The 15,042-nt window shown below is 46.8% G+C and overlaps 1 protein-coding gene across 1 annotated transcript in view; it reads left to right on the top strand.

Annotated features, from left to right (window-relative positions):
• VAMP2 (vesicle associated membrane protein 2) overlaps nucleotides 1–14,222 on the top strand; it is a 58,561-nt gene extending 44,339 nt beyond the window's left edge. The window contains exons 2-5 of the mRNA XM_068274048.1: nucleotides 7,993–8,107; nucleotides 8,304–8,462; nucleotides 9,974–10,025; nucleotides 12,620–14,222. Coding sequence (XP_068130149.1) covers nucleotides 7,993–8,107; nucleotides 8,304–8,462; nucleotides 9,974–10,025; nucleotides 12,620–12,636 — 343 coding nt within the window. The 3' untranslated portion in view covers nucleotides 12,637–14,222. The remainder of the gene's footprint in view (nucleotides 1–7,992; nucleotides 8,108–8,303; nucleotides 8,463–9,973; nucleotides 10,026–12,619) is intronic.
• Nucleotides 14,223–15,042: the final 820 nt, after the last annotated feature.

Below are 15,042 nucleotides of genomic sequence, written 5' to 3'. Positions count from 1 at the left end.
CACAGCAGATAGTTATGGCAAATTCTGTATGTCTCCACAAAGGACAAGAGGACATGAACTGTTTATGGAGGGAAGAAGATTTTACCACTTATTTAGAAAATTCTTCATAGTAAAAGCAGATGAGATGTGGAATCTTACCACAAGAGATCATTTTTGCAAATTCTATATATCTGTACCAAGGACAAGATGTGAACTGTGTATGGAGGGAAGGAGATTTTACAACCTATTTCTAAAGTTCTTAACAGTAAAAGCAGTTGAGATGTGGGCTATTTTACCACAGGAAGTACTGATAGTTATGCCAACCCTTGAGATTATTGTCATCCAGTCAGAGGGAATCGTTTCCACCCTCGTGGCCTCTCGTTTCCCCAGGTTGAGATGCTGTGAGACTCCAGAGGTTGAACTTGAAGGACGTGTGACTTTTCTCCACCTAGATAAGTAACACAGGAAAGCAGCAATGTGCTTTTTCTGTGTCTGCAGATTGAACACGTAGAATACAGCGCAGGAGATTTGGGCACAGCCGGCGCCACCATAGACCGTAATAGGAATTACAACTATAGCAGCGCACAGTGAGTAACTTTGGCGCTGTCAGAAGACGGAGCTGAAGTTACTTTTAAAACACTGTAATTCGGCCGCCAGCAATCGCTGGAACCCGAACTACATCATTCTTCACTATCCATGGCGGCCTGGAGGGGGAATAGTAATTTACATCGCCGGGACGTGTGCAGGAGCAGGATAAGCAATATACCGGCTGTATCCTGCGCCCAAGTCTCCCGGCAGCAATTTGCAGTGTTCTCCCCATAATTCTTTTCCAGCCAGGTGGCATGAAAAAGTAGTCGGGTGGGGCGAGATGAGAAAATGCAGATCCGGTGCTGCTGTACACAACTCTGCTTACAGCAGAGGAGGAGGTGAGCCGATGACAGCCGGGTGCTCATTAAAACTAGCTGGGTGGAGCACCTGGCTAAAAGAGCCAGAGGAGAACACTGGATTTCATTCGTACGCCTGCAGACAGCCTCAGCCCTGCTGCTGTGTGTGTCTCAGGCTGGTTCTGAGCCCATTACACACAAAGTTACAGATGCCTCCTGTATACAGTAAGTCTGTCGGCGATGTGATACCAGCGCCTTACCTCAGAAACATGTTCCGCATCACATGAGGAGGGATAACAGCTCATAATCACTTAGGAAGACTTGTGAGGAGGCTTCACACCTCCGAGGAGAGCTGAGATCTGCCGCACCTCGTGTTCCGCACATCATTATCATTCCTTTAACTCTTTGCCTTTCTGTTATTTATCATTTATTTTGGCGTTTACATAGAGTGCTGTATTCATAGCTGTTGGGCATGTGCATGCGCAATAGGGCCCGGACTGACATCACTGAGCAAGTTACCAGGGCTGAACGGCAGACCGTGGGAAGACGGCGTAGGACTCGCGTGTTTATGGGGCGGCAGGAAGCCCCGGGTAAGTATCGATTTTTGTATTACAGTGATCTCTGGTTTCCCTTATACAATACCAGTTGTCTGGTTATCCTGCTGATCCTCTGCCTCTAATACTTTTACCTACAGCCCTTGAACAAGCATACAGCAGATCAAGTGCTCTGACTGAAGTCCGACTGGATTAGCTGCATCCTTGATTCAGGTGTGTGATTCAGAGATAGCTGCAGCCAAATAGATCAGCAGGATAGCCAGGCAATGGGTATTGTTTGAAAGGAAATAAATATGGCAGCCTCCATATCCCACTCACTTCAGGTCCCCTTTACCTCCTAGCTTGATTATTATTAGTGCAGCACTGTGTGCAATTTGCCCATCAATTACCATATTTCTAAGCTGCTGGTTAATTTGTACAGATGCACTTTAGAGAGCATCTTGACTAATTGTATAACAGCCTGGTACAACAGCTGCACCATGGCCGCTAGAGAAGCCCGGCAGTGAGTTGTAAGGACAGCAGAGGTCATTATGGGAACTGAACGACCATCACTGGAACTCTTGTATAAGACTCGCTGTATGAGAAGGGCTAAAAACATCATCAAGGACAACACTCACTCTGGAAACGCCTTGTTTGAGCTCCTTCCATCCGTTAGACGTGTTAGATCAATCCGAATACACACAAACAGACTGAAAACCAGCTTTTTCCCCATCTGCCATAAACTTGTTAAAGGGAAGGTCTGAGGTAATTAAAAAACAAAAATCTACTTACCTGGGGTTTCCTCCAGCCCCTGGCAGCCGTCCTGTGCCCTCACCGCAGCTCCGGTGGCTCCCGGTGCAGATGCTGACCTCGCCAGGTTGGCATCTTCTACGCCTCAGCGAGTGGCTCACAAGTTGCACTGACTGCTGACGGGCTGAAGGAAGCCCCAGGTAAGTAGATTTTTGTTTTTTAGTGCAGCTCGGATGTGTCCTTTAAACTCAGAATATTCTCTGAAAAAATGACCACTATGTAGTAATTGTTTAAGTGTTTGAAATACCTGGCATGCTTGTACAATTCCTCTATTTCTACCTTTGTTACTATCACTATGTTCCTTATATGCACTGTGGGCTGTCATGTCATGGAGTTGGAGTCGGATGATTTTTGTACCGGCTGCACAGCCCTGCTTGTAACACTTACGGTACTTGAAATCTTGTACTTACTGATGCTCACCACTAGAGGGACACAAGTATCACTTTTGGATGGGCTGTTTCTTCCATGTGCATGTCTGTTTTTTTTCCTGTAGTTTTGGTACTTGCTAAGAAGCAGTCACAGCTGGATGCCTGGCTGTCCCGTATGGTAATTACGCCCCGGTACTCCTCTTATGTAAGTGCGCCGGGATTGCTCTGTCCTGGTTACGTATTTGTGATGTCAGTGATGCAATTATATACAGGCATTTATAAGCAGCGTCAGGACGCCTCCGTACGGGCAGGACACCACCCTGCGGATTCTGCCAAGCTTGCTGAAAGACGGCCAGAGAACGCACAGGATTATGTCTACAGTTATAATTAATGTTTATCCGTCAGTCTTCCATATTCAGACCTCTACTTTCCACCTCTTCCCAATGTTCAGTGTTAACTCCACCCATTAGGGCAGCCCCTCCTTCAACATCTTCAAGAAGGCCCTCAAAACTCACCTTTTCACTCTGGCCTACTACCCCTCACAAGTGCTCTAAACCTACAGCTGAACTCTGGTCCCCTACCTCTCGTGTCCTTACCTCTCCCTCTAGATTGTAAGCCTTTGGGCAGGGTCCTCCTCCTTTTGTGTCCTACCTGATCATGCACCTCCATTACTGTGAGCCCATGCTATGCATCTGAGTGAACCTAACTTGCCTAATCTCCATGCTCCATCCAGTGACTGACTAAGCATTACCTTGTACTCATACTGTGCTGCGTGATCTGGTTTTCTTGTATTCCTGTATTGTCATATTGCTGTATGTCACCCCTAAATATTGTAACCTTAACTAATGTCCAGCGCTGCATAATATGTTGGCGCTTTATAAATACAATAAATAATAACTGAAGTTGCTCGTTCCAGAAGATTTATACACTTCTGCCTGCAGTACCCAGCAGAAGGTTTGCAATTCATACTTACTTACCTTGGGAGGGGGAAGCCACTCCCCCGCCGCCCTCTGCAGATTCCTTCCAGTGCTGGAACCCCCGGAGTGTGGCTTTTATGGGCACGTGCACTACCACCGTCCCGCTTACCTTCTGGCTAAAATAGCCAAGCCTGATTGGTGTGTACTAAAGTGCAAGGGTAAGATGTCTTGGACCTGCGGAGTAGCGCAGACCTGATCTGGCCCAACTATTGCCAAAGAAAGCTGGACACGATAGACCACAATGTGGCGACCACAAGCAGATTTTTGAGGGTCCCATCGCTGGAGCGAGAATGCAGATGAGGACGAGGGAAGCCTCTTGAGGATCCAGAGGCTTCTCCCTCCCGAGGTGAGTATCAACTAGGGGCACTTTTTTGGGCTTCAGGTTCCCTTTAAATATCACATGTAATCACATATAAATAATGCCCAAGTACCTTCTTGCAGGCCTCAAGAGCCTCATAAATGAGGCCAGAAAGATATCTCTGTAGTGGAAGGAGTTTTTACTGTACCAGCAAACAGTATATCTCAACCAAAACTTAGATGGAGCTTCTGTATATGAGGGGGTATTGGAAAGTTGAAATTATCACCTTTGAATAAAATATCGGTACTTTTCCGATAGGTGGCGCTAATTACATTAATAGTCACGTAACAAAAGTGTAATGTAACCGATTCTGTTGTGTTTCTTACTGGCCGTCTCGCTGCGGCCAAATGTATTATCAAAAGTGAGTTAATTGAATTCAATTAAGCCGGCAGCAATGTAACAGATGAAGCCGCCGGCTTCGGCGCTGCCTCCTCTCCTCCCCCTGTCTCTCTCCTATAGAACACTGGCAGCCGGCGGACATGCGTGTCCCAGAGAGTCGTTAGTCGCAAGAAAACAAGCAGAGCGGGGAGGCTGCAGACATTGCTTCTGCCAGCACCCGCTCTGCAAGAACTAACAGCAGGATTCCCTGCCGCGACGAACGACTCTGGGGGGACACGCATGTCCCCGCCGGCTGCCAGTATTGTATAGGAGAGAGGCAGGGGGAGGAGAGAGAGCCGAAGCCGGCAGCTTCATCTGTTACATTGCCGCCGGCTAATTTAATTCAATTAACTCACTTTTGATAATACATTTAGGCGCAGCAAGACGGCCAGTAAAAAACACAATACACTATTAATGTAATTAGCGCCACCTATCGGATGCGCCCGCCTAACAGAAAAGTACCAAAATTTCTATATACCATAATAATAACTTTGGGTAAACTAAAACTTTATAACCCCTCCTACAGTAGAGTTCTTCCCTGAGTTCAGGCACTGCTCAACCCATTAGCAGCTTCAAATGAACTATCTGGTTTGAGCTAAATGCACTGCTTTTGGCCTCAGTCGGCAGAACTAGTGCTGTAAATTCCTGGAATGCTTTGATGTCTCTCTGCTAGCAGAAAATACAGAAACTGAAAGCAGAAGTCCTCTGTTATTGTCTCACACTGCCCCCTAGTGACAATTGGCCATAAATACACATTACAGCAGTACTAATTAGTAGCAAGAACATTTATCAAAGAAGAAATAAAAAAAGTGTGCTTAAATAATTCTGGAGCACTTGCAACCCTTTAAATAAATTGTCTGCTAAAGGGTTAAAGGGAGTCTGAAGGCAAATTAAGGAGAGGGAAATTTCTGGGTGCTGTAGAGCCTCCCTGTTCCTCTCACGGTCCCCTCATTCCAGCGCTGGCTCCCCCCGTTCATAGCCTCTGCCGCAGGAGGCTTTGTCAGTCTTTGGGGGCCTGAGTGCTCCCAAAGAGGAGTGGCTCCGTACTGTGCATGCGTGAGTGCGTGAGAGAGCGTTCTCACGCATGTGCAGTACAAAGCGGCCCCTCTTTGGGAGACCAAGTGCTCCTGTAGACTTCCGAAGCCTTCTGCAGTGGAAGAGAACAGTCTCCGACCCATCTGTCGGAGACTGCTTACAGTCCTCTGGAACAAGAGGAACAGGAAGGCTCTGTAGGACCCAAGGACTTCTCTCTCCTTAGGTAAGTATCTGTTTTTTATTTGCCTTCAGACTCCCGTTAGCAGCTGCACAGCATCACAATGTCTTCCTATGTTATGAATAAAGAAATGGAAGGAGTAGACGCACATTACTGGTGCTCAGCTGTTCCTTCCAGGGTCACGATCTTCCCGTGATTCCAGTGTTTCTAATTAATAGACAGCTGCGGGCTATAAATACACAGCGGGAGGTTCAGTTCATTTAGCAATGCTGAGGGTGGCTTTTGGCCATCTTTGACGTCACGTAAACAATAAGAAATAAGTGTACAGTTGGCTCGGTGTCTCCCTGCAACCTCTGAGCTCACTTATGCCTCCAGGGATTTATTTATGATTGGATGAACATTGGATGGGTCCAGCGTCATCACTGATTCACCCTATAGTCACCTATAGCTCCCATACAGTGCGCTCACTGCTCAATACAGTACAGGAATAAAATGTAAAGAGGAACTCCGCCATGTGTAGACAACTTCCTCTCTGTGCAGTACATACTACTGTCATTTCTAAAGTGCAGGCTCAGCATCAGAACAGGTGAGGTCAACCTGGAGTATACAGAAATCTGGTATATTGTCACTGGGCTGCAGAAGATGTCAGTGCTATATAAATACATAATAATAATATGGTAGGGCATTACACTATGACTATGGTAGGGATTAGAGTGTGAGCTCCTCTGAGGACAGTCAGTGACATGACTATGTACTCTGTAAAGTGCTGCAGAAGTGGTCAGCACTATATAAATACATAATAATAATGTAGTTGGATATCAGACTATGACTATGGTAGAGATTAGATTGTGAGCTCCTCTGAGGACAGTCAGTGACATGATTATGTACTCTGTAAAGTGCTGTAAAAGATGTCAGTGCTGTAAAAATACATAGTAATAATGTGGTAGGATAATATACTGTGACTATGGTAGAGATTAGATTGTGAGCTCCGCTGAGGACAGTCAGTGACATGACTATGTACACTGTAAAGTGCTGCAGAAGTGGTCAGCACTATATAAATATATAATAATAATGTAGTTGGATATTAGACTATACCAAACACACAGGAGATACTCACTTCCCAAACAGTTCTCTGCTGCTTATATAAAGCCTGCAGGCTGCTTGTAAGCCAATCAAGAAGTGCACATACACATGACACCTAGTCTGCAGTGATTAATTCAAACAGAAGCTGAGCTACTCAGCTAGTAATTGGAGAGGGTTTCAGTTGCATATAGACAATGGCTATATGGCCAGCAGGGGGCACCAGCGTGCAGGATATACCCTCTCATCTGCCCCCCTCCTAACTAAACTGCATGGGAATCTACAATAAAATTAAAAACAATAATGGTGCACAAGCCAGCCTGGGGCCCCAGGAACTCTCACTGCCCGGGGCCCCCGGATATTAGACTATGACTATGGTAGAGATTAGATTGTGAACCCCTCTGAGGACAGTCATAGATGGGCTGCTATGTTGCAGACTTTGGTGGACTTATGGTGAGATAGGTGGTGAGTTTGCAGAGTGGGTACAGTACTGGGGAAGAGGGAGGTCGGCCGGTTGGCATTCGGCCTTCCTTATGAGGTCACAAAGCGCGTGCCGTGCCTGGAAACCTTCGTTGCGTGCCTGACACACGGCACCTCTCCGTGTGGCCCGGCTAATTATACCTGGCGGATTACAGCACTAATATAGCTCCGTGTATAAATATAGCTGGATTATCCTGATTAAAAATATGCACAGGGTTGCTATAATTGGGATCCAATCTGGCTGCGGAGGCTATTCCTGTAACTTGTATGCAATGTTGTCCCTCGTCTCGTAATGATACTAAAGATCCACCAGTCCCACACGTGGCTCAGAGAGGCGTCTCACGCTGTTTTATCTGGAATTTACAACGTGGCCAATCAAGACATTGGGATGGGATTCATCATTTCTTGGCATTTGAAGCAGAGAAGTGGATGGAGATGGTGGAAAAATAATAAGTTTGAAGCTAATAATGTTTTTGTGAGTTGCAGAAGGACTTGGATACAGCTGAAAAACGGGCATGGGAAAGTAGACAGCTCTGGAGTTGAGAGATAGACTTGTGTGTCTTCTGTGTAGAAGTGGTTTTGAAATCCAACTGAGCTCAATAGTTGTCCAAGAGAGTCGGTATAGATGAAGAAAAGAATAGGTCCAGACATAGAGCCTTGTGGTACACCAATTAACAGTGTGGAAAGGAGCTAACATTGGAATGAGTGGCAGTCCTTTCAGAAAGGTTGGAAGAAATCCAAAAAAGAGCCCCGTGAAACCATGAGATGGAGATTCAAAGATATGAGATGAGAGGTAGTACCTATAGGTTGTGTGAAAAGTACCATTTGTGGCTTTTTGTGTTTGAGGCACAAACTTTAACTTTATTGATTAACAGTGCCCTCTGTCAGACCAGTGCCCTATGAAGACTAACCAATGCCTTCTTGCCTTGCAGGTCTGCCCCAGCTGCCGGCCCTCCCGCTGCTCCTGGAGAAGGGGGAGCACCCAACCAACCCCCCAACCTCACCAGCAACAGAAGGCTTCAGCAAACCCAGGCACAGGTGGATGAGGTGAGTAGTGGAGAGGAGGAACTACCGGAACATATTCTTACTAAGAGCAGACATTATTCCCCCACAACCAACATTGTAGAACATGTGTGAAGCTGAATGGTGGTGGGGATCAAGCACTTCCTGTCCTTAGCAAGAACACATTAGTTCATGAACTAGCTATCGTGTGTCCTCACTGCCTGTCCTTCCCACCCTGCAGGTCGTGGATATCATGCGTGTCAATGTAGACAAGGTGTTGGAGCGAGATCAGAAGCTGTCCGAGTTGGATGACCGCGCGGACGCTCTGCAGGCCGGAGCCTCGCAGTTTGAAACCAGCGCGGCCAAACTCAAGCGCAAGTACTGGTGGAAGAACCTCAAGGTGAGTGAAGCCGATACCCATCTTTATGCATATTGCACTGGATGATGCCCCTAGAGTACCTGGAGGCGACAAAATAAAACAACTACTTAACTAAGAAGAGGGAAGCCACAGACCCTACCCACATCCTCCTGGGCCCCACTGCTGCCGCACATGGACCCTTGAATGAAATCCTACAAGAGCTTTTCATGCACGGGTGTGGCCGCACTGCACTTGCGTGAGCATGGCTGCGCCTGCGCAGTAAGACGGAGCCACATCTCCTCGAGCGGCTCAATGCTGCTGCTCAGACAGGGCCACACGCGAGCACAGTACGTCTGCGCTGGTGTATGAAAAGGAGCTTGGCTGAGAACTTGGAGAGGGTCCCGGGCAGTGGCGGTAGGGGAAAGGAGGACACAGGAAACATCTCGGGGATCCAGAGGCTTCCCTCTACCTCTGCCCTGATGATCTATTTGAGAAAAGGTAAAGCTTTCTCATGAGAAAGGGAGTATCAGCTACTGATTGGGATGAAGTTCAGTCCTGGGGTAAAGTTTCTCTTTATGAGCAAGCTTAGATTAATCTACAGCGGCCTATCCCCAAGTATTGGCCTAGCATCAGTCACAATCCACAGAGAGAACTCTTCCATTCTTTGTTGTCTCTATTAATAGAAAGTACCGTGACTATAGAGTGTACTGTGCTCACCACTGGTGGAAGCAGGAAGTGATATGGGTAAGAGGCGTGGCCATAGAGTGTACTGTGCTCACCACTGGTGGAAGCAGGAAGTGATATGGGTAAGAGGCGTGGCCATAGAGTGTACTGTGCTCACCACTGGTGGAAGCAAGAAGTGATATGGGTAAGAGGCGTGGCCATAGAGTGTACTGTGCTCACTACTGGTGGAAGCAGGAAGTGTTATGGGTAATATTCTCCAATGATAGACTACAGGAGGAGGAGTGACCATAGGGTGTACTGTGCTCACCACTGGTGGAAGCAGGAAGTGATATTGGTAAGAGGCGTGGCCATAGAGTGTACTGTGCTCACCACTGGTGGAAGTATGAAGTGATATGGGTAATATTCCCCAATGATGGCACACAGGAGGAGGAGTGACAATAGAGTGTACTGTGCTCACCACTGGTGGAAGTATGAAGTGATATGGGTAATATTCTCCTATGATAGCAAACAGGAGGAGGAGTGACCATAGAGTGTGCTCTTATGACCATAGAGTTTACTCTTTAAGTCAGAGAGGTACTACCTCTGCCTTTGAAGCATGAGGTTATTAGCTTGGCTCCCGGGTCAGGGAAAAAATAGCATGTACTGTGCCTACCACTCATGGAAGCAGTAAGTGATATGGGTAATATTCTCCAATGATAACACACAGGAGAAGGAAGTAATCCAGCATTCTGGTGATTTGCATCCTTTATAAGGACAGATTTTCCCCACATTTGTACCAGAATGACTCATAGGATGCTGCAGTCTGTAAACATTTGTTTTTATTTCTTCCACCGCTTCTCTATCTCATTGTGCGTGATTTCCCCCCACAGATGATGATCATCATGGGAGTGATATGCGCCATCATCCTCATCATAATTATTGGTGAGTTATACTGCTGTTTATGTGTGTGTGTTTGTGTATTTAGTGTGTGTGCATGTCCAGAAATATATATATATATGTGCTTCTTGTTATCTGTGCTGTATATACATGCCTGACTATACTAACCTCTTCTTTTTCTCTTGCTTCTCTCCCCAATATTTCCCTCCTGTCATTCTTCCACCATATCTCCTCTCTTGTGTGCGTCCCATCCCTGCTTACCTCTTGTCTTCCCCCATGTGCCTGGCTATCCTGTGTGCACTTCTTCCCCTCTGTCTAACCTCTTGTCTTCCTCCATGTTCCTGCCTATCCTGTGTGCACCTCTTACCCTCTGTCTAACCACTTGTCTTCCTCCATGTTCCTGCCTATCATGTGTTCACCTTTTCTCCTATGTCTAACCTCTTGTCTTCCTCCATGTTCCTGCCTATCCTGTGTGCACCTTTTCTCCTATGTCTTGCCTCTTGTCTTCCTCCATGTTCCTGCCTATCCTGTGTGCACCTTTTCTCCTATGTCTTGCCTCTTGTCTTCCTCCATGTTCCTGCCTATCCTGTGTGCACCTTTTCTCCTATGTCTTACCTCTGGCCTTCTCCCTTGCATATCCCGCCTTCTCCTTTTCTCTGTCTCTGTTCTTCCCCCATGTGCCTGACTATCCTGTATGCACCTCTTCTCCTCTGTCTTACCTCTATTCATCACCCATGTGCCTGGCTATCCTGTGTGCACCTCCTCTCCTCTGTCTTACCTCTGGCTATCACCCATGTTCCTGCCTATCCTGTGTGCATGTCTTCTCCTATGTCTTGCCTCTGGCCTTTTCCCTTGTTCTTGCCTGCATTCACCTCTATCTCTGTTCTTCCCCATGTTCCTGCCTATCCTGTGTGCATGTCTTCTCCTATGTCTTGCCTCTGGCCTTTTCCCTACTTCTTGCCTGCATTCACCTCGTCTCTATCTCTGTTCTTCCCCCATGTTCCTGCCTATCCTGTGTGCACGTCTTTGCCTCTGTTCTGTCCCCGGGTTTTTCCTGCATACTTTCATTTTCCTCCATTCTGCCTCTATGGCTTTCCTGTGTGCCTGTGTGCTCCCGTTCTCTTCTGTCTTTCTTCTACGCCTAACCCACGTTCCTTTGCTTGTCCCTTGATCCCCTGGTTCTCTATATTGTCTTCCTATTCACCCATTTCCCTGTTTATCTTATGTTTACTCTTTGTCTTTCATATCTTTTCTTTTCTCCACCCATATTCTTGCTTATCCTGTATCCCCTCCGCTCACATCATTGCTGCTCTGCTCCCTCCAATGTCCTGCCTGTCCGGTGGCTACTTATTACCCTCCTTCTTGTCTCTCTTCTTTACCCATATTCCTGCTCATCCTGGCTCCTCCATCTTGTCCTCCATCGTGCTTGTTACCGTTATCCATGGCATGTTCTCTAATTTGTTCCTTGTAACTGTGGGCCAATTTCTGTCCTCCTCGTTGCTTTTTTCTGGTACCTTCTCGGTCTTCTGCTCTCTTCACCTCATCCATTCTTTATTGCTGATGTTCATCTGCATCCCGATACTTGCTCATACTTGGACTTCCTCTACTCTTTCACCCACCCACTTTTCTCCATTTTTTCTGGTCTTTATCTGTGTTCTTGCCCATGTTGTGTGTCCTTCTTCTGTCCCTCCATCTTACCAACTCTTCACTCTTGTTTTCCACGGGGTCTCCATTGTCCTTCGTCTTGCCTATCCTTCATCTGTCTTTATTTTATTCTACTTCATTTCATATTCTGCTTACTCTGTGTCTACCTCTTCTCCTACACTTCATCTCACTTTTCTACACTTGTGTCTGTTTATCTTGTGACCATTATTTAATCTCCACGTCAACTTTGTTCTCCTTTTCCTTATGCTCTGTGCATCGTTTGTTCTTCATCTGCTATCCTTTTTAATCTGCTACCCTTTGTTTTTCATCCGCTACCCTTTGTTCTTCATCTGCTACCCTTTGTCCTTCACCCGCTACCCTTTGTCCTTCATCCGCTACCCTTTGTCCTTCATCCGCTACCCTTTGTCCTTCATCTGCTACCCTTTGTCCTTCATCCGCTACCCTTTGTTCTTCATCCAATACCCTTTGTTCTTCATCTGCTACCCTTTGTTTTTCATCTGCAACCCTTTGTCCTTCATCTGCTACCCGTTGTTCTTCATCTGCTACCCGTTGTTCTTCATCTGCTACCCTTTGTTCTTCATCTGCAACCCTTTGTTCTTTATCTGCTATCCTTTGGTTTTCATCTGCTACCCTTTGTTCTTCATCTGCTCTATCCTTTGTTTTTCATCTGCTACCCTTTGTTCTTCATCTGCTACCCTTTGTCCTTCATCTGCTATCCATTGTTCTTCATCTTCTATCCGTTTGTTCTTCATCTTCTATCCCTTTGTTCTTCATCTGCTATCCCTTTGTTTTTCATCTGCTATCCCTTTGTTTTTCATCTGCTTTCCTTTGTTCTTCATCTACTATCTGTTCCTTTTCCTGGTGTGTACCTTACCTTCTCCACAATCTCCTATCACTTCCCCTTTTCCCTACTGCCACCCCCTGCTTCATGTCCCCTCTACGCTCCTGTGTACTTTATCTTTTGTCCCCTACAGTTTATTTCAGCACCTAAGGACAGAGTCACACTCTCCCCCGTCTCTCTGTCTCTTTTTCTCCCCCTTCGCCGGATCTGTCATCTACCCCAGCTGGGACCAGACAAAAACTTCAACATAAAACTTCCTTCTCCTGCCTCTCCCCCCTCCCCTCTCTAACACAGGGAAGCGGGGACCAACCTGCCCCCTTTAATTGTGCAGAAACTCTCTCCCTCCTTAATCTCCCTTGTAAATACCCGACGACTGGAGGATCCCATTAACTTATATATATACACACATAAACAAACACACACACACATATATATATATAAAATATTTAATTTGTCCGTGTGCAAGTTTTTCTGTTCCCCTTGTTTCCCGTGAAGCTGTGTGTCCGTGATGTTTATAACTCCGCCCCCAGGGGGGAGGGAGGGGCAATTTCCCCCCCAGAACTGGTCTCTATTCACCCCTTGACTGAAACAAGTCCCTTTTTATTTTTTCTCTTTCTGTTTATATATATTTTTTTTGTCCGTTCAGCAAGAGTGGCAGTTGAGGATTTAACTTGAGGAGGATGGTGCGTGTGTGTGTGTACAGTATGTATGTGTGTAAAAAAAAATAATAAAAAAAGATAAATATATATATATATAAAAATTCCTGTGTATTACCCCTCCCCCCCCCCTCTCTGTATGCCCACGTGTCGACTCTTCTTACAGATTTCATAAAGGATGGGACACCAATGAAAGTCACGTGTCCACTGCCGCCATGTTTATTTCCCCCACCTCCCACCTTTCCCAGAATGCACTGCTCCCCTCTCCAAACCATTATGATTATAACTTTGTGTTTTGTTCGTTGTGGTTAGTAGGGTGGTACCCCTCTGTCTTACACTACTCTGGAGGGATGTAGTGTTAGGAAGGGGGTGAAGGCCACTCTGCTGCCCCAGGCCAGCCTCCAGCATGGGCTACCATGATCCACTGACGTGCCTTGCAGGAGGCAGACTTGTCAGGTGGCGTAGTGTCGGCAGAGGGGGCTGGCCGAATGAGATGGAGCGTGAGCTGGCTGTGTGTGTGACTCCAGTGCAGACGTAACAGAGGACAGGTTTTGAGTCCACGCCGCCTCTGGCCACTTGGGAGGGAAGTGGCACTGAGGGCGGTGCTGGTTTCAGCGTTGGTTTACTCCACCAGCGAGTAAATGGAATGGGGGCACCATAGCCAAGGCCCCTCTACTTCTCAGTGAGGTCAAAAGGAGAAACTTTAGCGGGAGTAGCCGTGTCAAATCCCCCCCGAACCTCTTACCACTCCATGACTGTAAAAGCAAGAGAGGCGCCATTTTGTTCCTTAATCCTTCTGTCCAAATCCCTGCATGGGACCAGCCGTGACGTAGCTGCAACCAGCTAGGGCAATAAGGCACGGACGACACCGAGACATCTCCACCTGGTTCCCTGTTCCTTCGCGTGCCTGATTGCCCGGTTTGCCTGCAATTTCTCATGAGGAGGAAGGGGAGTGAGTGTGGCTAGGGGCAATAGGGTAAATTGCCCCCCTTCCTCCTTGTTCCCTTCCCCTCCCCTCCAGAATTCCCCCTCCTCCTATTCCCACAACATAAATATTAAAATAAATGTTGTTTAACCAAATATATTTGTGTCCTTGACTCATTTTATGTTTATATGGAAGAGGAGCGATTAAACAAAAAATATTAAGTCATGTGAATATTCCCGCCATTTAATTATTATCAAAGTTCTGTTTGTGAGGCACAGCTGTTTCCCCTATTTATTTACATTGTCTTGCTGCTCCGAGGCACTGAGCTCCTGTACTAAGTAGATGTCTTAAAAATGTGCTTAAAGTATACCTGACTCGAGGCAAAGCTACCTATTATAAACAGCGAGGTATGTTCATGCTGGACCCACCTACCTCTGTGCGTTGTCCGTTCCTTATCTCGTTCCCCCTGGTCTCCATAATCACTACTTGCTGCAATGTTCCCTCCTATCGTCCTCTTCTTCCCCGCCTCATTCACTCCCCTTATGGTGATTTTCCCTCCTATCACCCTCCCCTTCGCGTCTCTTCCCCGCCCCATTCACTCCCCTTGCTGCAATCTTCTCTCCTATCACGTTCCCCTTCCCTCCTCTTCCCAGCCCTATTCTTACTCCTTAAGGAGGGAACATTGCTGCAAGCCTACCTCTTCCTGTCGGAAAATTTGAATTTAGCTCAAGGTCAAATGATTATGGGGACCAGACAACGCGCACCTACTGTCACACCATCACCACACTTCCAGTCACACCTCCAGTCACACAATCACACTTCCAGTCCCACCCTCTTCACACCTCCAGTCACACCTTTTTCGCATCTCCAGTCACACCTTCATCACGCCTCCAGTTACACCTCCAGTCACACCTTTATCATACCTCCAGCGCCACCTTCATCACATCCAGTCACACCTTCATCACATCTCCAGCC

Source organism: Hyperolius riggenbachi, chromosome 3 (genome assembly GCF_040937935.1).
Source record: "Hyperolius riggenbachi isolate aHypRig1 chromosome 3, aHypRig1.pri, whole genome shotgun sequence".
In the NCBI taxonomy this organism is placed as follows: Eukaryota; Metazoa; Chordata; class Amphibia; order Anura; family Hyperoliidae; genus Hyperolius; species Hyperolius riggenbachi.
The sequence above is the reverse complement of the archived record's forward strand: the minus strand, read 5'-3'. Positions and strand labels throughout refer to the sequence as shown.